Source organism: Pseudophryne corroboree, chromosome 1 (genome assembly GCF_028390025.1).
Source record: "Pseudophryne corroboree isolate aPseCor3 chromosome 1, aPseCor3.hap2, whole genome shotgun sequence".
NCBI lineage: Eukaryota > Metazoa > Chordata > Amphibia > Anura > Myobatrachidae > Pseudophryne > Pseudophryne corroboree.
In genome coordinates, this window is record NC_086444.1 from 664,862,353 (window position 1) to 664,885,992 (window position 23,640).

Consider the following 23,640-nt stretch of genomic DNA (forward strand, 5'->3'; position numbering starts at 1 on the left):
GGAGACAGGGCACAAAAGTAAAGCTTTTACAGGTCAGGTGGTGTGTACTGGCTCCTCCCCCTATGACCCTCCTCCAGACTCCAGTTAGGTACTGTGCCCGGACGAGCGTACACAATAAGGGAGGATTTTGAATCCCGGGTAAGACTCATACCAGCCACACCAATCACACCGTACAACTTGTGATCTAAACCAGGTTAACAGTATGATAACAGAGGAGCCTCTGAAAGATGGCTTCCTAAACAATAACCCGAATTAGTTAACAATAACTATGTACAAGTATTGCAGATAATCCGCACTTGGGATGGGCGCCCAGCATCCACTACGGACTCCGAGAAATAGAATTATCGGTAAGTAAATTCTTATTTTCTCTATCGTCCTAAGTGGATGCTGGGGTTCCTGAAAGGACCATGGGGATTATACCAAAGCTCCCAAACGGGCGGGAGAGTGCGGATGACTCTGCAGCACCGAATGAGAGAACTCCAGGTCCTCCTTTGCCAGGGTATCAAATTTGTAAAAATTTACAAACGTGTTCTCCCCTGACCACGTAGCTGCTCGGCAGAGTTGTAATGCCGAGACCCCTCGGGCAGCCGCCCAAGATGAGCCCACCTTCCTTGCGGAATGGGCCTTAACAGATTTAGGCTGTGGCAGGCCTGCCACAGAATGTACAAGTTGAATTTTGTTACAAATCCAACGAGCAATCGACTGCTTAGAAGCAGGTGCACCCAACTTGTTGGGTGCATACAGTATAAACAGCGAGTCAGATTTTCTGACTCCAGCCGTCCTTTAAATGTATATTTTTAAGGCTCTGACAACGTCCAACAACTTGGAGTCCTTCAAGTCGTCTGTAGCCGCAGGCACTACAATAGGCTGGTTCAGGTGAAACGCTGATACCACCTTAGGGAGAAAATGCGGACGCGTCCGCAGCTCTGCCCTATGTCGAATGGAAAATTAAATAAGGGCTTTTATAAAACAAAGCCGCCAGTTCAGATACTCTCCCGGCCGAAGCCAGGGCCAGTAACATAGTCACTTTCCATGTGAGATATTTCAAATCCACATTCTTTAGTGGTTCAAACCAATTGGATTTGAGGAAATCTAAAACTACATTTAGATCCCACGGTGCCACCTTAGGCACCACAGGAGGCTGTATATGCAGTACTCCTTTGATAAAAATCTGGACCTCAGGGACTGAGGCCAATTCTTTTTGGAAGAATATTGATAGGGCCGAAATTTGAACCTTAATAGATCCCAATTTGAGACCCATAGACAATCCTGATTGCAGGAAATGTAGGAAAACGACCCAGTTGAAATTCCTCCATCGGAGCACTCCGCTGCTCGCACCACGCAACATATTTTCGCCAAATACGGCGATAATGCTTCGCGGTGACTTCCTTCCTTGCCTTTATCAAGGTAGGAATGACTTCTTCTGGAATGCCTTTTCCTTTTAGGATCTGGCATTCAAACGCCATGCCGTCAAACGCAGCCGCGGTAAGTCTTGAAAAAGACAAGGACCCTGCTGAAGCAGGTCCCTTCTCAGAAGTAGAGGCCACGGATCGTCCGTGACCATCTCTTGAAGTTCCGGGTACCAAGTCCTTCTTGGCCAATCCGGAGCCACTAGTCTTACTCCTCTTTGCCGTATAATCCTCAATACCTTTGGTATGAGAGGCAGAGGAGGAAACACATATACGGACTGGTACACCCAAAGTGTTACCAACGCGTCCACAGCTATTGCCTGCGGATCTCTTGACCTGGCGCAATAACTGTCCAGTGTCTTGTTGAGGCAAGACGCCATCATGTCCACCATTGGTTTTACCCAACGGTTTAATAGCATGTGGAAAACTTCTGGATGAAGTACCCACTCTCCCGGGTGAAGGTCGTGTCTGCTGAGGAAGTCTGCTTCCCAGTTGTCCACGCCCGGGATGAATACTGCTGACAGTGCTATCACGTGATTCTCCGCCCAGCGAAGGATCCTGGCAGCTTCGGCCATTCTGTTTCTTGTGCCGCCCTGTCTGTTTACATGGGCGACTGCCGTGATGTTGTCCGACTGGATCAACACCGGTCTTCCTTGAAGCAGAGGTTCCGCCTGGCTTAGAGCATTGTAGATTGCTCTTAGTTCCAGAATGCTTATGTGAAGAGACTTTTTCAGGCTCGACCACACTCCCTGGAAATTTCTTCCCTGTGTGACTGCTCCCCAGCCTCTCAGGCTGGCATCCGTGGTCACCAGGATCCAATCCTGCATGCCGAATCTGCGGCCCTCCAATAGATGAGCCTCCTGCAACCACCACAGAAGGGATACCCTTGTCCTCGGCGACAGGGTTATCCGCAGGTGCATCTGAAGATGCGACCCTGACCATTTGTCCAACAGATCCCTTTGCATGGAATCTGCCGAAAGGGATTGCTTCGTAAGAAGCTACCATTTTTTCCCAGGACTCTTGTGCATTGATGTACAGACACCTTTCCTGGTTTTAGGAGGTTCCTGACCAGGTCAGATAACTCCTTGGCTTTTTCTTCGGGAAGAAAAACCTTTTTCTGAACTGTGTCCAGAATCATCCCCAGGAACAGCAGACGAGTTGTCGGCATTAATTGGGATTTTGGAATATTCAGAATCCATCCGTGCTGCTTTAGCACCTCTTGAGATAGTGCTAAACCCATCTCTAGCTGTTCTCTGGACCTTGTCCTTATTAGGAGATCGTCCAAGTATGGGATAATTAATACGCCTTTTCTTCGAAGAAGAAATATTATCTCGGCCATTACCTTTGTAAAGACCCGAGGTGCCGTGGACAAACCAAACGGCAGCGTCTGAAACTGATAGTGACAGTTTTGTACAACGAACCTGAGGTACCCCTGGTGTGAGGGGTAATTGGAACGTGGAGATACGCATCCTTGATGTCCAAGGATACCATAAAGTCCCCTTCTTCCAGGTTCGCTATCACTGCTCTGAGTGACTCCATCTTGAACTTGAACTTCTTTATGTACAGGTTCAAGGACTTCAGATTTAGAATAGGCCTTACCGAGCCATCCGGCTTCGGTACCACAAAAAGAGTGGAATAATACCCCTTCCCTTGTTGTAGAAGAGGTACCTTGACTATCACCTGCTGAGAATACAGCTTGTGAATGGCTTCCAAAACCGTCTCCCTTTCTGAGGGGGACGTTGGTAAAGCCGACTTCAGGAAACGGCGAGGTGGCTCTGTCTCTAATTTCAACCTGTACCCCTGAGATATTATCTGCAGGATCCAGGGATTTACCTGCGAGTGAGCCCACTGCGCGCTGTAATTTTTGAGACGACCGCCTACCGCCCCCAAGTCCGCTTGCGAAGCCCCAGCGTCATGCTGAGGCTTTTGTAGAAGCCGGGGAGGGCTTCTGTTCCTGGGAAGGAGCTGCCTGTTGCTGTCTCTTCCCTCGTCCTCTGCCTCGTGGCAGATATGAATAGCCCTTTGCTCTCTTATTTTTAAAGGAACGAAAAGGCTGCGGTTGAAAAGTCGGTGCCTTTTTCTGTTGGGGAGTGACTTGAGGTAGAAAGGTGGATTTCCCGGCCGTAGCCGTGGCCACCAAATCCGATAGACCGACCCCAAATAACTCCTCTACGCATCGCCTGTCCACTGTCGTGTCCATAAAGCTCTTCTGGCCGAAATGGACATAGCACTTACCCGTGATGCCAGTGTGCAGATATCTCTCTGTGCATCACGCATATAAAGAAATGCATCCTTTATTTGTTCTAACGACAGTAAAATATTGTCCCCGTCCAGGGTATCAATATTTTCGATCAGGGACTCTGACCAAACTACCCCAGCACTGCACATCCAGGCAGTCGCAATAGCTGGTCGTAGTATAACACCTGCATGTGTGTATATACCTTTTTGGATATTTTCCATCCTCCTATCTGATGGATCTTTAAGTGCGGCCGTCTCAGGAGAGGGTAACGCCACTTGTTTTGATAAGCGTGTTAGCGCTTTGTCCACCCTAGGAGGTGTTTCCCAGCGCTCCCTAACCTCTGGCGGGAAAGGGTATAAAGCCAATAACTTCTTTGAAATTAGCAGTTTTTTATCGGGGCACCCCACGCTTCATCACACACGTCATTTAATTCTTCTGATTCGGTAAAAACTACTGGTAGTTTTTTCACACCCCACATAATACCCTGTTTAGTGGTACCTGTAGTATCAGCTAAATGTAACATCTCCTTTATTGCCAAAATCATATAACGTGTGGCCCTACTGGAAAATACGGTTGATTCGTCACCTTCACCACCGGAATCAGTGCCTGTGTCTGGGTCTGTGTCGACCGACTGAGGCAAGGGGCGTTTTACAGCCCCTGACGGTGTTTGAGGCACCTGGACAGGCACTAATTGAGTGTCCGGCCGCCTCATGTCGGCAAACGACTGCTTAAGCGAGTTGACGCTATCCCGTAATTCCACAAATAAAGGCATCCATTCTGGTGTCGACCCCCTAGGAGGTGACATCCTCATATTTGGCAATTGCTCCGCCTCCACACCAATAACGTCCTCATACATGTCGACACACACGTACCGACACACAGCAGACACACAGGGAATGCTCTATACGAAGACAGGACCCACTAGCCCTTTGGGGAGACAGAGGGAGAGTCTGCCAGCACACACCAAAAAACGCTATATATGACAGGGATAGCCTTATGATTAAGTGCTCCCTTATAGCTGCTTTTATATTGATATATTGCCATTTATTTTGCCCCCCCTCTCTGTTATACCCTGTTTCTGTAGTGCAGTGCAGGGGAGAGACCTGGGAGCCTTCCTGACCAGCGGAGCTGTGACAGAAAATGGCGCCGTGTGCTGAGGAGATAGGCCCCGCCCCTTTTCCGGCGGGCTCGTCTCCCGCTATTTAGTACATTTAGGCAGGGGTAAATATCTCCATATAGCCTCTGGGGCTATATGTGAGGTATTTTTAGCCTTTTTAAAGGTTTTCATTTGCCTCCCAGGGCGCCCCCCTCCCAGCGCCCTGCACCCTCAGTGACTGCCGTGTGAAGTGTGCTGAGAGGAAAATGGCGCACAGCTGCAGTGCTGTGCGCTACCTTAAGAAGACTGCAGGAGTCTTCAGCCGCCGATTCTGGACCTCTTCTTGCTTCAGCATCTGTGAGGGGGCCGGCGGCGTGGCTCCGGTGACCATCCAGGCTGTACCTGTGATCGTCCCTCTGGAGCTTCATGTCCAGTAGCCAAGAAGCCAATCCATCCTGCACGCAGGTGAGTTCACTTCTTCTCCCCTCTGTCCCTCGTTGCAGTGATCCTGTTGCCAGCAGGAATCACTGTAAAATAAAAAAACCTAAGCTAAACTCTCTAAGCAGCTCTTTATGAGAGCCACCTAGAATAGCACCCTTCTCGGCCGGGCACAAAAATCTAACTGGAGTCTGGAGGAGGGTCATAGGGGGAGGAGCCAGTACACACCACCTGACCTGTAAAAGCTTTACTTTTGTGCCCTGTCTCCTGCGGAGCCGCTATTCCCCATGGTCCTTTCAGGAACCCCAGCATCCACTTAGGACGATAGAGAAATATATATAGATAGATAGATAGATAGATATATAGATATATATTATAGCCCAGTAGGCAGTGCTAGACACGCCACTCCAATCGTGCACCCCCTAATAAAATGTGCTGCGCACGCCTATGATTGTACCCATACACTTGTTTCCTCACATGTTCCTTCACACCTGGAAATGATAATCAGGTACTGATTTCCATTGGTTGCTGCAGTGAATAAATACTTGACACTGTGGGACTTTGTTTCATATTCCTTCTGAAGAAACCGTTATTCAAATCAACGGAGAAACTAGTAAAGGCACTAAAATTATCCACCAGTCCGGACCTACACCAGCAGACTACCAACCTCTCAACGTGGCTGCGCTTTCCCTCCCCACATGGGACCCTGTCTACCCAGCACTGCCCTGCTCAGCTCAAACGGAGGCTGCTGCTATACTTCTGAATTTACGAACTCCACAAGTGTAGCCCCTGGTTTCTCCCCAATAGCAGTATTGTGGACGCATGCAAGCAAGATATGGGGTGAAGTGTACAGGCAGAACTTGTCATCTTTCTCCGCGGGTTAGATGCCTATGCAATAGCATAGTGCAGGCCAGGCGGGTGAGCATATCTTAAAGTGACATTACGTAACATGCGGATACATCACATGTTAGCTCTCACGAGCAGGGTTCTCTTCCTTCATGTGCTTTTACGTCTCGTACTTAACCTATCTTCTTTTTAATACTCCCTTTGATGGCACCAAATCCCTCGGTTTTCTGCCACCCTGATGCTTATTTCAGTCCTGTTTACTGACGCAGCAATGTTTATATACCCTGTACTTGTCCTATATTGTTTTAAACTGTAACTCACTGTCTTCATGTTGTTAGGATCTCCTGCCCTGTGCTGCCACGTCGTCATGGCAACCGGGAGACAAGTGCTAGCGGAGTAACCTGAGCGCAGCTGATACTCCGGTTCGGGTCTTTTGCTGTGCAGTGGTTACAGGCAGGGGATCCGGTGCTGGTTTTTGTGCTCACAGTCTGTGAGGTCTGAGGGGGGCGTGGACAGCACCTGCTTTATAAGGCCTCTTCTCAGGTTAAGCAGATGCTGCTGAATCTTTGTTGGTTAGTCAGTTCCTGAAAGTTAGCCAGTACTGTGTAGCTTTGTATTTGTTGTTGCTTACTGCAAATAGGCCTGGGGATTTGGTACTACACTCTGCCAATCCAGACCTAGCAGTAAGACTGGAGTCAGTCGTTTAGCCTGCTGAGGTTCTTTTGATATTCTGTGAACCCAGCAGGTTTGTGGCTGTACTTTCAGACCTGCCTGCTTAATCCTCTCTCACTGTGCAGGGTGTCCATGTGTCAGTTTAGTGGCAGTAAGCTGTACCTGGGCCCTGCAAGTGAGAATTAGGATTGTGGAGACTCTCCTTGTGTCTATTATTCCATCTCTGACCAAGGAGTTTACTGCCACACCCGTTGGTAACCCTTTAGGGTTTTGCTGTTGCCCTTAGCAACAGCATTTCGGGTTCTCTACGTATTAAAACACAACATCTTGCTTTTTCCATCTGAGCATTTCTAATACTAGGGAGACACCCAGTTTCTTAGCCTCTGGGCTTCTCTGTTCACTCTGTGTTGGTTTTGTTACCCTATCACCTTCTGTGTACGTTATGTCATATTTCCCAGTCTGTCTGTGAGTTCATTTGTTTTGCATCCCTCTCTGTTCAGACACCAGTACATTCCTGCAGGCACTGGTGTGCATAATAGTTCAAACACCAGTACATTCCTGCAGGCACTGGTGTGCATAACATATTCAGCAGCCTCAATACTCCTGTTGAAATTTTGTGGGAATATGGAGCATACCCCTCAAAATACGTTGCAACAGGTGGTCGATCAGGTGCAGGTCCTGACTCGTCAATTTAATGATTTGTCCATTAAAATGCACACCTCCCAGGCCGCTGGCGGAGCTCCCGCAGCAGCAGCACCTTCAGGGGTTAAGGAGCCGAAAGTAAATCTTCCGGATCGTTTTTCTGTAGATCGCTCGCAGTTCTTTTGTTTCAAGGAGAGCTGCAAGTTATATTTCCAGCTTAGGCCTCAGTCTTCTGGGTCAGAGATTCAGCGGGTGGGCATAGTGATTTCCTTGCTACAAGGAGACCCACAGGTCTGGGCATATGGGTTGCAGCCTGACTGTCCGTCGCTTAAAAGTGTTGATGCTTTTTTTACGGCACTGGGCATGTTGTATGATGACCCTGACAAGACGGCCTCAGCCGAGGCTCAGATTTCGATCCTTAAGCAAGGGCGAAGGCCAGTTGAGGTTTACTGTACGGAGTTTTGGAGGTTGGCCCATGATACCCAGTGGAATGACCCAGCCCTGAGACACCAGTACCGAAGAGGTCTTTCTAACCAGATAAAAGACCAACTGGTACAATATCCCTTGCCTGATAGCTTGGATCAGCTCATGCAGTTATTCATCCGGGTGGATAGACGGCTGAGAGAGCGTAGGCTTGAAAGGGAGACCGAGGTTTCCTTCTTTCCCGAGGGAACCTCAGACTCTGAGGAATTTTCCGAGGAGCCTATGCAGATTGGGGCTACCCGCCTCTCCTCGCGTGAGAAGACGCGGAGGAGACAGCAGGGGTTGTGTTTGTACTGTGGGAATAAGGGTCATGTGGTAGTATCATGCCCAGAAAAGCCGGAAAACTTCAGGGCCTGAGGGTGATGGGAAATATCCTGTCAGGCCAGAAGTCAGAATTTCCCAAGAAGACTTTTATCATTCCGGTGACCTTGAAGATCCTCGGTCAAACTGTCAAGACTGGGGCCTTTGTGGACAGTGGGGCCGACGGGGTTTTTATGGACCGCCAATTCGCCCTGAAACACTCTGTTTCCTTAGTACCCTTGGCGTCGGAAATTGAGATTTGTGGGTTAAATGGGGAACCATTATCCCAGGGTAAAATTACCTCTTGCACTAGCCAGATTTCTTTGTTTATTGGAGCCACACACTCTGAAAAATTGTCCTTTTATGTGACTGTCTGTACATTTGCCCCATTGGTGTTGGGGTTACCCTGGTTAAGGGCCCACAATCCTCAATTTGACTGGGTCTCTGGGGAGATTCTTAGTTGGGGTACTGATTGTTTCAGGAGTTGCTTGAGCCTTCCAGTCAGGCTCTCGCAGCTAAGTTTGCCAGGATTGCCAGGGTGTTATGCAGATTTTGCGGACGTGTTCTCCAAAAAAGTTGCAGAGGTACTACCTCCCCATCGCCCCTATGACTGTGCCATTGATTTGTTGCCGAATGCTAAGCTTCCCAAGAGCAGGTTGTACTCCCTGTCACGTCCTGAGACTCAGGCTATGGCAGAGTACATTCAGGAGAACTTGGCTAAAGGATTTATCAGACCTTCACAGTCTCCAGTTGGGTCGGGGTTCTTCTTCGTGGGTAAAAAGGACGGTTCATTGCGACCCTGCATCGACTTCAGGGAATTGAACCGTATCACGATTAAAAACTCATACCCACTGCCTCTCATTTCGGTCTTGTTTGACCAGCTTCGTACTGCCACCATTTTTTCTAAGATTGACCTACGCGGTGCGTACAATCTAATCCGAATAAGAGAGGGGGATGAATGGAAGACTGCCTTTAATACCCACTCAGGGCATTATGAATATTTGGTGATGCCTTTTGGGCTCTGTAATGCCCCGGCAGTCTTCCAGGATTTCATGAACGATGTGCTCAGGGAATATTTGGATAGATTCTTAGTTGTATACTTAGATGACATCCTAATCTTCTCCCATTCCCTGGAGGAACATCGGAAGCATGTACGCTTAGTCCTCCAGAAACTCAGAGACCACCGGCTTGGGGCGAAGCTGGAGAAGTGCGAATTTGAAGTTCAGCAAATCGCATTTCTAGGATATATTATCTCCCCAGAAGGTTTCCAAATGGAGGGTTCCAAGGTACAGGCAGTCCTGGATTGGGTGCAGCCCACTAGTTTGAAGGCGCTTCAGCGTTTCCTGGGCTTTGCAAATTTTTATAGACGATTTATCGCTGGATTTTCGTCTATAGTGGCGCCCTTGGTGGCACTCACTAAGAAAGGGGCGGATGTTGCTCACTGGTCTCGTGAGGCCAAAGCGGCTTTTGCCCGTCTCAAAAGGGCATTTGTCTCGGCCAAGGTGCTGTGACACCCAGATCCAGAGCGTCCTTTTGTGGTGGAGGTGGATGCCTCTGAGATGGGTATTGGGGCAGTGCTCTCTCAGATGGGAGTGTCTGATAATAGCCTTCATCCATGTGCTTACTTTTCCCGTAAATTTTCGCCTGCCGAGATGAATTATGACGTGGGTAACCGGGAATTGTTGGCTATTAAGGATGCACTCGAGGAGTGGAGACACTGGCTTGAGGGGGCTAAGTTTGTAGTCTCAATTCTCACCGACCATAAGAATTTGGCATATTTAGAGTCAGCGAAGCGTCTCAATGCCAGGCAGGCACGATGGGCTTTGTTTTTTGCTCGCTTTAATTTTTTGATAACATATCGCCCTGGGTCAAAAAACATCAAGGCTGATGCGCTCTCGCGGAGTTTTGCTCCAATCCAGGAGACCACCGAGGAGCCGTTGCCCATTGTGTCCCCATCATGTATTAAAGTGGGCATTACCCAGGACCTCTTGTCATTAGTCCTTAGAGCACAGGAGCAGGCTCCTCCAGACCTTCCGGTAGGTCTTTTGTTTGTGCCTCCTAGGTTAAGACAGCGAGTGTTCCTGGAATTCCATGCCAAGAAGTCGGCAGGTCACCCGGGTATTGCCAGAACTCGGGAGTTGCTATCTAGGGCGGTGTGGTGGCCCTCGGTGGCTAAGGATGTGGATCAGTGGGTTCGGGCATGTGACATCTGTGCCCGAAATAAGACTCCTAGAGGGGTTCCTGTTGGCCCATTACATCCACTCTCTATTCCATCTAAGCCATGGACCCACATTTCAATGGATTTTGTTGTGGACTTGCCCAAATCCTCGGGGATGACAGCCATCTGGGTTGTCGTTGACAGGTTTTCGAAGATGGCGCACTTCGTTCCACTGGTTGGGCTGCCATCGGCCAGACGCCTGTCTGAATTATTTATGCTGCATGTTGTGCGTCTCCACCGGTTGCCACTTGATGTGGTCTCTGACCGCGGATCCCAGTTTGTGGCCAAATTCTGGAGGGCATTTTGTTCCGATCTCCAGATTTCTGTCAGCTTGTCGTCAGGCTACCATCCGCAGTCTAATGGGCAGACTGAAAGGGTGAACCAGTCCTTGGAGCAGTTCCTCAGGTGTTATGTCTCCAAGTGTCAGACTGACTGGGTTGCTCATCTGTCAATGGCGGAGTTTGCCTATAACAACGCGGCTCACTCTGCTACAGGGATCTCTCCCTTCCTTTGTGTGTATGGGCATCATCCTAAGGCCAATTCTTTTGACCCCCTGGACTCCACGCCTGGTGGTTCCTCTGTCGTTTCGGTCCTTAGAGGTATTTGGAGGAAAGTGAAGAAAGCCCTTGTGTCTGTGTCATTAGTGACCAAAAGGGTTTTTGATAAGCGGAAAAGACCCTGCAGCTTCAAATTAGGAGACTTCGTCTGGTTGTCTACCAAGAATTTGAAGTTGAGACAGCCATCTCATAAGTTAGGCCCCCGGTTCATCGGCCCTTATAAGATCACCAGGGTTATCAATCCGGTGGCATTTCAGTTAGATCTGCCCCGTTCTTTGGGTATCAATAAAACATTTCATTGTTCCCTTTTAAAACGGGCGATTAGTAATCCTTCTTCCAGAGGAAGACCTTCCCCTCTTCTGATACGTGGCCAGAGGGAGTTTGTTGTTGAAAGGATTCTTGACTCCAAGATGGTTCGGGGTCGGCTGTCATTTTTGGTGCACTGGAAGGGGTATGGCCCGGAGGAGCGGTCGTGGGTGCGCAGTTGTGATCTTCATGCCCCCAGACTGATACGCTCTTTCTTCTCGCAGTTCCCCGATAAACCCGGTGGTAGGGGTTCTTTAACCCCTCGTCAGAGGGGGGGTACTGTTAGGATCTCCTGCCCTGTGCTGCCACGTCGTCATGGCAACCGGGAGACAAGTGCTAGCGGAGTAACCTGAGCGCAGCTGATACTCCGGTTCGGGTCTTTTGCTGTGCAGTGGTTACAGGCAGGGGATCCGGTGCTGGTTTTTGTGCTCACAGTCTGTGAGGTCTGAGGGGGGCGTGGACAGCACCTGCTTTATAAGGCCTCTTCTCAGGTTAAGCAGATGCTGCTGAATCTTTGTTGGTTAGTCAGTTCCTGAAAGTTAGCCAGTACTGTGTAGCTTTGTATTTGTTGTTGCTTACTGCAAATAGGCCTGGGGATTTGGTACTACACTCTGCCAATCCAGACCTAGCAGTAAGACTGGAGTCAGTCGTTTAGCCTGCTGAGGTTCTTTTGATATTCTGTGAACCCAGCAGGTTTGTGGCTGTACTTTCAGACCTGCCTGCTTAATCCTCTCTCACTGTGCAGGGTGTCCATGTGTCAGTTTAGTGGCAGTAAGCTGTACCTGGGCCCTGCAAGTGAGAATTAGGATTGTGGAGACTCTCCTTGTGTCTATTATTCCATCTCTGACCAAGGAGTTTACTGCCACACCCGTTGGTAACCCTTTAGGGTTTTGCTGTTGCCCTTAGCAACAGCATTTCGGGTTCTCTACGTATTAAAACACAACATCTTGCTTTTTCCATCTGAGCATTTCTAATACTAGGGAGACACCCAGTTTCTTAGCCTCTGGGCTTCTCTGTTCACTCTGTGTTGGTTTTGTTACCCTATCACCTTCTGTGTACGTTATGTCATATTTCCCAGTCTGTCTGTGAGTTCATTTGTTTTGCATCCCTCTCTGTTCAGACACCAGTACATTCCTGCAGGCACTGGTGTGCATAACAGTTCAAACACCAGTACATTCCTGCAGGCACTGGTGTGCATAACACATGTTTTGCTTATTTGTGTACTCTGTAATTGGGCGCTGCGGATCCCATGTGGCGCCATATAAATAAATGCTAAAAATAATAATAATAATAATAAAAACCTCAAATAGAGGTTGACCCTTGACTACGCAATATGGCTGCATATGCAGGCGGTCTGGCAGGAAACACAGGTGACGTCATCGGGCTGCCCCCAAAGTAACCCTGACATTATTATTACCAGGTACTTATATAGCGCACACATATTCCGCAGTGCTTTACAGAGAATATTTGCCCATTCACATCAGTCCCTGCCCCAGTGGATCTTACAATCCATATTCCCTACCACATGTAAATACAGACACATTCACACCAGTGTTAATTTTGTTGGGAACCAATTAACCTACCAGTATATTTTTGGATTGTGGGAGGAAACCGGAGTACCCGGAGGAAACCTATGCAATTACGGGGAGAATATACAAACTCCACACAGTTAGGGCCACGGTGGGAATCGAACGCATGACCTCAGTGCTGTGAGGCAGTAATGCTAACCATTACACCATCCGTACTGCCGGACATGCCAGAGTTTCCTGCTCTCCTCCCTCCAACACTGTGTTGCCGATCACGGATGCCCAACGCCTGTTAATCACTATGCGATCTCATGCTTCCGGGATGCGATCACACAATGAAGAGCCGCGCATGCGCACTGTAGCTGCTGCATGTGCGCAGATGCCCGAAAAATGGCTGCGTATGCAGATGCAGGGTCTGTGTCCACCTATGAATAAGGCCTTTTATCATTAGCTTTTTATAATTTTGTGTTTTGTTCAGAATTTTTTAATATTATTATATAGTTTTTTTAATAAAAAAAATATATCTATTAAAGGTTATTTTTAGACAGTGCTTTCCTATCCTCTACATAAACTATAGTTACTCTTATGGAGCACCTTTCTCAGGGCCGTCTTTTCGTATGGGCTCAATGGGCAGTAGCCCAAGGGTACCGGGAGTATAAGGGGCCTAGGCTGATATATGAGGATCCCCTTTTTCCAGGGGTACCAGATTTTTGAAAATCGGCCCTAGGGAATCGGAGATATTCAACTTCAAAGCAGTGGTCCCCATCTGAGCCTGTTAATTGCTCTTAACAGTCAGATATGTCAGGTTCTGTGTGACTTCAGAGTTTTTCTGAGTGTATACTCCCAAAGCTAGGACTCTCCCCTTTTGGTGGACACTGGCAGCTTGTCTCTCCTATGCCCAGAACCAGAGATATCAGCCTTCCAGCAAGTGGTCCCTGCCCCAGCTCCACATGCCTGGTATGCAGTTTTATATTTTCGTTGATGGATTGAACACCCCCTACCGGCCACGGGACATAAAAGCTGCTGCTCATAGCACTCTCACCCCTACTGCTGGTGGATGGTTGGGGGCCCCAGTGCATTGCTTTGCCCAGGGGCCTACACTGCTACTAAGACGGCCCTGAAATTTATGGTTATATATTGTCAAAATTGATACGAAAATTTAGAACACATCTCTTCCCCCAATTTTTCCTTACATGTTGACATATAAGAATATGTAAACAACCACCTATTTTCTCTTTTATTGTAGGCTCCTCTGCTGTCAATTTTTATTAAATATGTTCTTCTTTGCTTTCCTGCAAATCAGCCTTCTATCAATATAGTATATCTTCACATCTCTGTGTTTACCATCAAGCCAATCCCTGCATCATTTCAACCCTCATCCGGTACTGCAAAGTATCCTGCTGTAGATTATAACTATCTGCTGGGAATCTGAGGCTTTAAGGATGGCAGAGGGGAAGGGAAAAGTGAGCCAGAAGTTCATTTATTTCATCTTAAGGGGCAGGTAGAAATAACGACTAATATATTAATGTTATCACTCGTTACCAATCTTAAATAGAGCTCCAACCAACCAGCTCTTAAGTAGTAGCGACTGATCACAGGAATATCAGTTGTTAGTAAATCTGCCCTGAGTGTCTTAATTATGGCACTGATGATTACAGGCACAGGTTTTACTTGTTCCATCTTTGCAAGTAGATTTATAGGTTTTTCCTCATGGAACTTACAAAAATCTTGTCATGTGGTAAGTGTGGTTAAAAAGTCAAATATTCTTCCTGTTATCCAGCACTATAAAGTTGAATGTAATCATAGCATGACATTAGTCATCACTGAAGAATGTAAGTAATCAAGCCAATCACACAGTTTAGCAGAATTTTGAGTAAAGTATACATTTGTATGAGATAAAGCAACATTTATGCTTCAGATATAATTATATTCAGTATAAACTGCAGTTGACATTTTGTTAATGTGATCAACAATTCTAACTATAAAAAGCTAAACGTTTCGAGTGCTCAAGTCTTTTCTCTTTCTTTTTTTTTTAGTAGATAAAACACAAGATACATTGCAGAGTAACTTACTGACCTGCTCAAACTTCTTTACTCCTACTATCTGCTACAGCACCTGTACAAAATGACAGAACATCGTTCATTTTTTGGGGTGTGAGAGGAAAGTTATTTTTTGATGTATTCCTTTTTTATTTTGCTAATGCTTAACTGTACCCGAAAGGACATCAACATAAAGCAGTACTTGCAAAACAGAAATAGAATCTATTGTATCCTGTTTGAAACGAAAAGGAAACTTCCCCACAGAAGTTTTGGAGGGAATAATATATTCAATGGAAAATCTGGACCCATAAAGATTTCCCTGAGGGGGTCTAGCATTTCTGTTATTGTTTTCTGTGCCCACCAATGCTCTGCTTAGTCTGGCTGCTAGAGTCATTTCAGTGGATCAGGCACAAGTAGCAAGGAGTGTTTCATAATGTCTGTACTCGGTAGCACTCTCCTTCCTCTAGTTAACCCAAACTTTTTTTCAGATCAGCAGCACTGCCCGACAGATAACCAGTATGCATGTATGTGCAAGATATTGGGAGACCTACTGGATCAGCTTAACACTAGAGATGTGTGGCGGGCACTTTTCGTGTCTTGTGTTTTGGTTTTGGTTTTGGTTCCATGCTCGTGTTTTGGATCTGGATTGGTTTTGCCCAAACCACCCTTCCGTGTTTTGGTTTTGGTTTTGGATCTGGATGATTTTTGAAAAAAACATAACAAATAAGAATTTACTTACCGATAATTCTATTTCTCATAGTCCGTAGTGGATGCTGGGAACTCCGAAAGGACCATGGGGAATAGCGGCTCCGCAGGAGACTGGGCACAAAAGTAAAAGCTTTAGGACTAGCTGGTGTGCACTGGCTCCTCCCCCCATGACCCTCCTCCAAGCCTCAGTTAGGATACTGTGCCCGGACGAGTGTACACAATAAGGAAGGATTTTGAATCCCGGGTAAGACTCATACCAGCCACACCAATCACACCGTACAACCTGTGATCTGAACCCAGTTAACAGCATGATAACAGAGGAGCCTCTGAAAAGATGGCTCACAACAATAATAACCCGATTTTTGTAACTATGTACAAGTATTGCAGACAATCCGCACTTGGGATGGGCGCCCAGCATCCACTACGGACTATGAGAAATAGAACTATCGGTAAGTAAATTCTTATTTTCTCTGACGTCCTAGTGGATGCTGGGAACTCCGAAAGGACCATGGGGATTATACCAAAGCTCCCAAACGGGCGGGAGAGTGCGGATGACTCTGCAGCACCAAATGAGAGAACTCCAGGTCCTCCTCAGCCAGGGTATCAATTTTGTAGAATTTTACAAACGTATTTGCTCCTGACCAAGTAGCTGCTCGGCAAAGTTGTAAAGCCGAGACCCCTCGGGCAGCCGCCCAAGATGAGCCCATCTTCCTTGTGGAGTGGGCATTTACAGATTTTTGGCTGTGGCAGGCCTGCCACAGAATGTGCAAGCTGAATTGTACTACAAATCCAACGAGCAATAGTCTGCTTAGAAGCAGGAGCACCCAGCTTGTTGGGTGCATACAGGATAAACAGCGAGTCAGATTTTCTGACTCCAGCCGTCCTGGAAACATATATTTTCAGGGCTCTGACAACGTCTAGCAACTTGGAGTCCTCCAAGTCCCTAGTAGCCGCAGGCACCACAATAGGTTGGTTCAGGTGAAACGCTGAAAACCACCTTAGGGAGAAACTGAGGACGAGTCCTCAATTCCGCCCTGTCCGAATGGAAAATCAGATAAGGGCTTTTACAGGATAAAGCCGCCAATTCTGACACGCGCCTGGCCCAGGCCAGGGCCAACAGCATGACCACTTTCCATGTGAGATATTTTAACTCCACAGATTTAAGTGGTTCAAACCAATGTGACTTTTTTGGAACCCAAAAACTACATTGAGATCCCAATGTGCCACTGGAGGCACAAAAGGAGGCTGTATATGCAGTACCCCTTTTACAACATCTGAACTTCAGGGACTGAAGCTAGTTCTTTTTGGAAGAAAATTGACAGGGCCGAAATTTGAACCTTAATGGACCCCAATTTCAGGCCCATAGACACTCCTGTTTGCAGGAAATGTAGGAATCGACCCAGTTGAATTTCCTCCGTCGGGCCTTACTGGCCTCGCACCACGCAACATATTTTCGCCAAATGCGGTGATAATGTTTTGCGGTTACATCCTTCCTGGCTTTGATCAGGATAGGGATGACTTCATCCGGAATGCCTTTTTTTTCCTTCAGGATCCGGCGTTCAACCGCCATGCCGTCAAACGCAGTCACGGTAAGTCTTGGAACAGACAGGGTCCGTGCTGAAGCAGGTCCCTTCTTAGAGGTAGAGGCCACGGATCCTCCGTGAGCATCTTTTGAAGTTCCGGTTACCAAGTCCTTCTTGGCCACTCCGGAGCCACGAATATAGTGCTTACTCCTCTCCATCTTATCAATCTCAGAACCTTGGGTATGAGAGGCAGATGAGGGAACACATACACTGACTGGTACACCCACGGTGTTACCAGAGCGTCTACAGCTATTGCCTGAGGGTCCCTTGACCTGGCGCAATACCTGTCGAGTTTTTCCCAACGGTTTATAATCATGTGGAAGACTTCTGGGTGAAGTCCCCACTCTCCCGGGTGGAGGTCGTGTCTGCTGAGGAAGTCTGCTTCCCAGTTGTCCACTCCCGGAATTGCTGACAGTGCTATCACATGATTTTCCGCCCAGCGAAGAATCCTTGCAGCTTCTGCCATTGCCCTCCTGCTTCTTGTGCCACCCTGTCTGTTTACGTGGGTGACTGCCGTGATGTTGTCCGACTGGATCAACACCGGCTGACCTTGAAGCAGAGGTTTTGCTAAGCTTAGAGCATTGTAAATGGCCCTTAGCTTCAGGATATTTATGTGAAGTGATGTCTCCAGGCTTGACCATAAGCCCTGGAAATTCCTTCCCTGTGTGACTGCTCCCCAGCCTCGCAGGCTGGCATCCGTGGTCACCAGGACCCAGTCCTGAATGCCGAATCTGCGGCCCTCTAGAAGATGAGCACTCTGCAACCACCACAGGAGGGACACCCTTGTTCTTGGTGACAGGGTTATCCGCTGATGCATCAGAAGATGCGACCCGGACCATTTGTCCAGCAGGTCCCATTGGAAAGTTCTTGCGTGGAATCTGCCGAATGGGATTGCTTCGTAGGAAGCCACCATTTTACCCAGAACCCTTGTGCATTGATGCACTGAGACTTGGCTCGGTTTTAGGAGGTTCCTGACTAGCTCGGATAACTCCCTGGCTTTCTCCTCCGGGAGAAACACCTTTTTCTGGACTGTGTCCAGGATCATCCCTAGGAACAGAAGACGAGTCGTCGGAACCAGCTGCGATTTTGGAATATTGAGAATCCAATCGTGCTGCCGCAACACTACCTGAGATAGTGCTACACCGACCTCCAACTGTTCCCTGGATCTTACCCTTATCAGGGAATCGTCCAAGTAAGGGATAACTAAAATTCCCTTGCTTCGAAGGAATATCATCATTTCGGCCATTACCTTGGTAAAGACCCGGGGTGCCGTGGACCATCCATACGGCAGCGTCTGAACTGATAGTGACAGTTCTGTACCATAAACCTGAGGTACCCTTGGTGAGAAGGGTAAATTTGGACATGAAGGTAAGCATCCTTGATGTCCCAAGACATCATGTAGTCCCCTTCTTCCAGGTTCGCAATCACTGCTCTGAGTGACTCAATCTTGAATTTGAACCTCTGTATGTAAGTGTTCAAAGATTTTAGATTTAGAATCGGTCTCACCGAGCCGTCCGGCTTCGGTACCACAACAGTGTGGAATAATACCCCGTTCCCTGTTGCAGGAGGGGTACCTTGATTATCACCTGCTGGGAATACAGCTTGTGAATGGCTTCCAAAACTGTCTCCCTGTCAGAAGGAGACATCGGTAAAGCCGACTTTAGGAAACGGCGAGGGGGAGACGTCTCGAATTCCAATTTGTACCCCTGAGATATCACCTGAAGGACCCAGGGGTCTACTTGCGAGTGAGCCCACTGCGCGCTGAAATTCATTGAGACGGGCCCCCCACCGTGCCTGATTCTGCTTGTAAAGCCCCAGCGTCATACTGAGGGCTTGGCAGAGGCGGGAGAGGGTTTCTGTTCCTGGGAACTGGCTGATTTCTGCAGCCTTTTTCCTCTCCCTCTGTCACGGGGCATAAATGAGGAACCTTTTGCCCGCTTGTCCACGAAAAGACTGCGCCTGATAATACGGCGTCTTCTCATGTTGAGAGGCGACCTGGGGTACAAACGTGGATTTCCCAGCTGTTGCCGTTGCCACCAGGTCTGAAAGACCGACCCCAAATAACTCCTCCCCTTAATAAGGCAATACTTCCAAATGCCGTTTGAAATCCGCATCACCTGACCACTGTCGTGTCCATAACCCTCTACTGGTAGAAATGGACAACACACTTAGACTTGATGCCAGTCGGCAAATATTCCGCTGTGCATCACGCATATATAGAAATGCATCTTTTAAATGCTCTATAGGCAAAAATATACTGTCCCTATCTAGGGTATCAATATTTTCAGTCAGGGAATCCGACCACGCCAACCCAGCACTGCACATCCAGGCTGAGGCGATTGCTGGTCGCAGTATAACACCAGTATGTGTATAAATACATTTTAGGATACCCTCCTGCTTTCTATCAGCAGGATCCTTAAGGGCGGCCATCTCAGGAGAGGGTAGAGCCCTTACAAGCGTGTGAGCGCTTTATCCACCCTAGGGGGTGTTTCCCAACGCACCCTAACCTCTGGCGGGAAAGGATATAATGCCAATAACATTTTAGAAATTATCAGTTGTTATCGGGGGAAACCCACGCATCATCACACACCTCATTTAATTTCTCAGATTCAGGAAAACTACAGGTAGTTTTTCCTCACCGAACATAATACCCCTTTTTGGTGGTACTCGTATTATCAGAAATGTGTAAAACATTTTTCATTGCCTCAATCATGTAACGTGTGGCCCTACTGGAAGTCACATTTGTCTCTTCACCGTCGACACTGGAGTCAGTATCCGTGTCGGCGTCTATATCTGCCATCTGAGGTAACGGGTGCTTTAGAGCCCCTGACGGCCTATGAGACGTCTGGACAGGCACAAGCTGAGTAGCCGGCTGTCTCATGTCAACCACTGTCTTTTATACAGAGCTGACACTGTCACGTAATTCCTTCCAACAGTTCATCCACTCAGGTGTCGACCCCCTAGGGGGTGACATCACTATTACAGGCAATCTGCTCCGTCTCCACATCATTTTTCTCCTCATACATGTCGACACAAACGTACCGACATACAGCACACACACAGGGAATGCTCTGATAGAGGACAGGACCCCACTAGCCCTTTGGGGAGACAGAGGGAGAGTTTGCCAGCACACACCAGAGCGCTATATATATATATACAGGGATAACCTTATATAAGTGTTTTTCCCCTTATAGCTGCTGTATCTTTAATACTGCGCGTAATTAGTGCCCCCCTCTCTTTTTTAACCCTTTCTGTAGTGTAGTGACTGCAGGGGAGAGCCAGGGAGCTTCCCTCCAACGGAGCTGTGAGGGGAAATGGCGCCAGTGTGCTGAGGAGATAGACTCCGCCCCTTATCGGCGGCCTTATCTCCCATTTTTCTATGTATTCTGGCAGGGGTTAAATGCATCCATATAGCCCAGGAGCTATATGTGATGTATTTTATTTGCCATCTAAGGTATTTTTATTGCGTCTCAGGGCGCCCCTCCCCAGCGCCCTGCACCCTCAGTGACCGGAGTGTGAAGTGTGCTGAGAGCAATGGCGCACAGCTGCGGTGCTGTGCGCTACCTTATTGAAGACAGGACGTCTTCTGACGCCGATTTTCCGGACCTCTTCTGCTCTTCTGGCTCTGTAAGGGGGACGGCGGCGCGGCTCTGGGACCCATCCATGGCTGGGCCTGTGATCGTCCTTCTGGAGCTAATGTCCAGTAGCCTAAGAAGCCCAATCCACTCTGCACGCAGGTGAGTTCGCTTCTTCTCCCCTCAGTCCCTCGATGCAGTGAGCCTGTTGCCAGCAGGACTCACTGAAAATAAAAAACCTAATTTAAACTTTTACTCTAAGCAGCTCAGGAGAGCCACCTAGATTGCACCCTTCTCGTTCGGGCACAAAAATCTAACTGAGGCTTGGAGGAGGGTCATGGGGGGAGGAGCCAGTGCACACCAGCTAGTCCTAAAGCTTTTACTTTTGTGCCCAGTCTCCTGCGGAGCCGCTATTTTCCATGGTCCTTTCGGAGTTCCCAGCATCCACTAGGACGTCAGAGAAACTGGTAAAATCACATAATTTAGGGGTAATTTTGATCCTACGGTGTTATTAACCTCAATAACATTCATTCCCACTCATTTCCAGTCTATTCTGAACACCTCACACTATTGTTTTTAGGCCAAAAGGTTGCACTGAGTTGGCTGGATGACTATGCTAAGCGACACAAGTGTGCGGCACACAAACATATGGCCCATCTAGGAGTGGCACTGCAGTGGCAGACAGGATAACAGATTTAAAAAATAGGCCCCAAACAGCACATGATGCAAAGAAGAAAAAGAGGTGTAATTAGGTAGCTGGATGGCTAAGCTAAGCGACACAAGTGTGCGGCACAAACACCTGGCCCATCTAGGAGTGGCACTGCAATGGCAGACAGGATGGCACTTAAAAAAACTAGGCCCCAAACAGCAATTTCACGTGAAGAACAAAAAGAGGTGCAATGAGGTAGCTGGATGACTAAGCTAAGCGACACAAGTGTGCGGCACAAACACCAGGCCTATCTAAGAGTTGCACTGCAGTTGCAGACAGGATGGCACTTAAAAAAACTAGGCTCCAAACAGCACATCATTCAAAGAAGAAAAAGAGGTGCAATGAGGTAGCTGTATGACTAAGCTAAGCGACACAAGTGTGCGGCACGAACAACATGGGACGTGCTGGAATTTGCCCAGATGTAATACATGCACAATATTGGTGGCACAGAAGAGCGTACCCCTAAACCACACACACACACACACACACACACACACACACACACACACACACACACACACACACACACACACGGCAAAGCCTGTAAAATTAATTTGGATAATAATAACCCTTTTATTTGGAGCTATTATAATAATATGCAGCACAGGCGAGTGTACCCCTACACCACACATGGCAAACCCTGTAAAAACTATTTGGATAATAATATAAGTAATGTATATAATCCTTTTATTTGGAGTAAATAACATACAGCACAGGACACCACCACTGGACTTATGGCAGCACAAGACACCACCACTGCACTGATACAGCACAACTGGACTGGACTTATACGGCAGTACTCCTGGATTTGTACGGCATTGTCAGACAGGATGGCACTTTAAAAAACTAGTCCCCAAAAAGCACATGATGCAAAGAAGAAAAAGAGGTGCAAGATGGAATTGTTCTTGGGCCCTCTCACCCACCCTTATGTTGTATAAACAGGACATGCGCACTTTAACAAACCAATCATTTCAGCGACAAGGTCTGCCACATGACTGGCAGAAATGAATGGTTTCTTTGGGCCCCCACCAAAAAAGAAGAAATCAATCTCTCCTTGCACAAACTGGCTCTACAGAGGCAAGATGTCGACCTCATCCTCATCCTTCGATTCCTCACCCCTTTCAGTGTGTACATCCTCCTCCTCACAGAGTATTAATTTGTCCCCACTGGAATCCATCATCACAGATCCCTGTGTACTTTCTGGAGGCAACTGCTGGTAAAGGTCTTCCCTAGAGGAATTTATAATTCATTTTGATGAACATCATCTTCTCCACATTTTGTTAAAGTAACTCCTACGCCGATCGCTGACAAGGTTACCGGCAGAACTAAACACTCTTTCGGAGTACACGCTGGAGGGGGGGCAACTTCGGTAAAATAAAGACAGTTTGTGCAAGGGCATCCAAATTGCATCTTTTTCCTGTCAGTATACATACTGACAGGAAACTTGGATGCTGTCACTCATATAATGCCTACTTGGATGCTGTCACTCATATAATCCTCCACCATTCTTTCAATGGTGGCAGAATCATATGCGGTGACGGTAGACATGTCAGTAATCGTTGGCAGGTCCTTCAGTCCGGACCAGATGTCAGCACTTGCTCCTGACTGCCCTGCATAACCGCCAGCGGGTGGGCTAGGAAATCTTATCCTTTTCCTTGCAGCCCCAGTTGTGAGAGAAAATGAAGGAGGAGCTGTTGAAAGGTCACGTTCCGCTTGAGTTGACAATTTTCTCACCAGCAGGTCTTTGAACCTCTGCAGACTTGTGTCTGCCGGAAACGAAGATATAACGTAGGCTTTAAACCTAGGATCGAGGACAGTGGCCAAAATGTAGTGCTCTGATTTCAAGAGATTGACCACCCTTGAATCCTGGCAAAGCGAATGAAGGGCTCCATCCAGAAGTCCCACATACTTTGCGGAATCGCTCCATCTTAGCTCCTCCTTCAATTTCTCCAGCTGCTTCTGCAAAAGCCTGATGAGGGGAATAACATGACTCAAGCTGGCAGTGTCTGAACTGACTTCATGTGTGGCAAGTTCAAAGGGTTGGAGAACCTTGCACAAGACGGAAATCATTCTCCACTGTGCTCGAGTCAGGTGCATTCCCCTTCCTTTGCCTATATTGTAGGTGGATGTATAGGCTTGAATAGCCTTTTACTGCTCCTTCATCCTCTGAAGCATATAGAGTGTTGAATTTCACCTCGTTACCACCTCTTGCTTCAGGTGATGGCAGGGCAGGTTCAGGAGTGTTTGCTGGCGCTTCAGTCTTCGGCACGCGGTGGCTGAATGTCGAAAGTGGC

At 47.8% G+C, this 23,640-nt stretch overlaps 1 protein-coding gene across 3 annotated transcripts in view; it reads right to left on the reverse strand.

Annotated features, from left to right (window-relative positions):
• Positions 1-23,640, reverse strand: part of SUSD1 (sushi domain containing 1) — a 669,144-nt gene that overhangs the window by 63,255 nt on the left and 582,249 nt on the right. For 2 of the 3 annotated variants that reach the window (XR_010175769.1, XM_063914695.1), the window contains exon 24: positions 14,809-14,847. The exons of the other annotated variant lie outside the window; for it this stretch is intronic. Coding sequence is in view for 1 of the 2 variants with exons in the window: in XM_063914695.1 (XP_063770765.1) it covers positions 14,832-14,847 (16 nt within the window). In the remaining variant the exon portion in view is untranslated. The remainder of the gene's footprint in view (positions 1-14,808; positions 14,848-23,640) is intronic. 3 annotated transcript variants of the gene reach the window in all.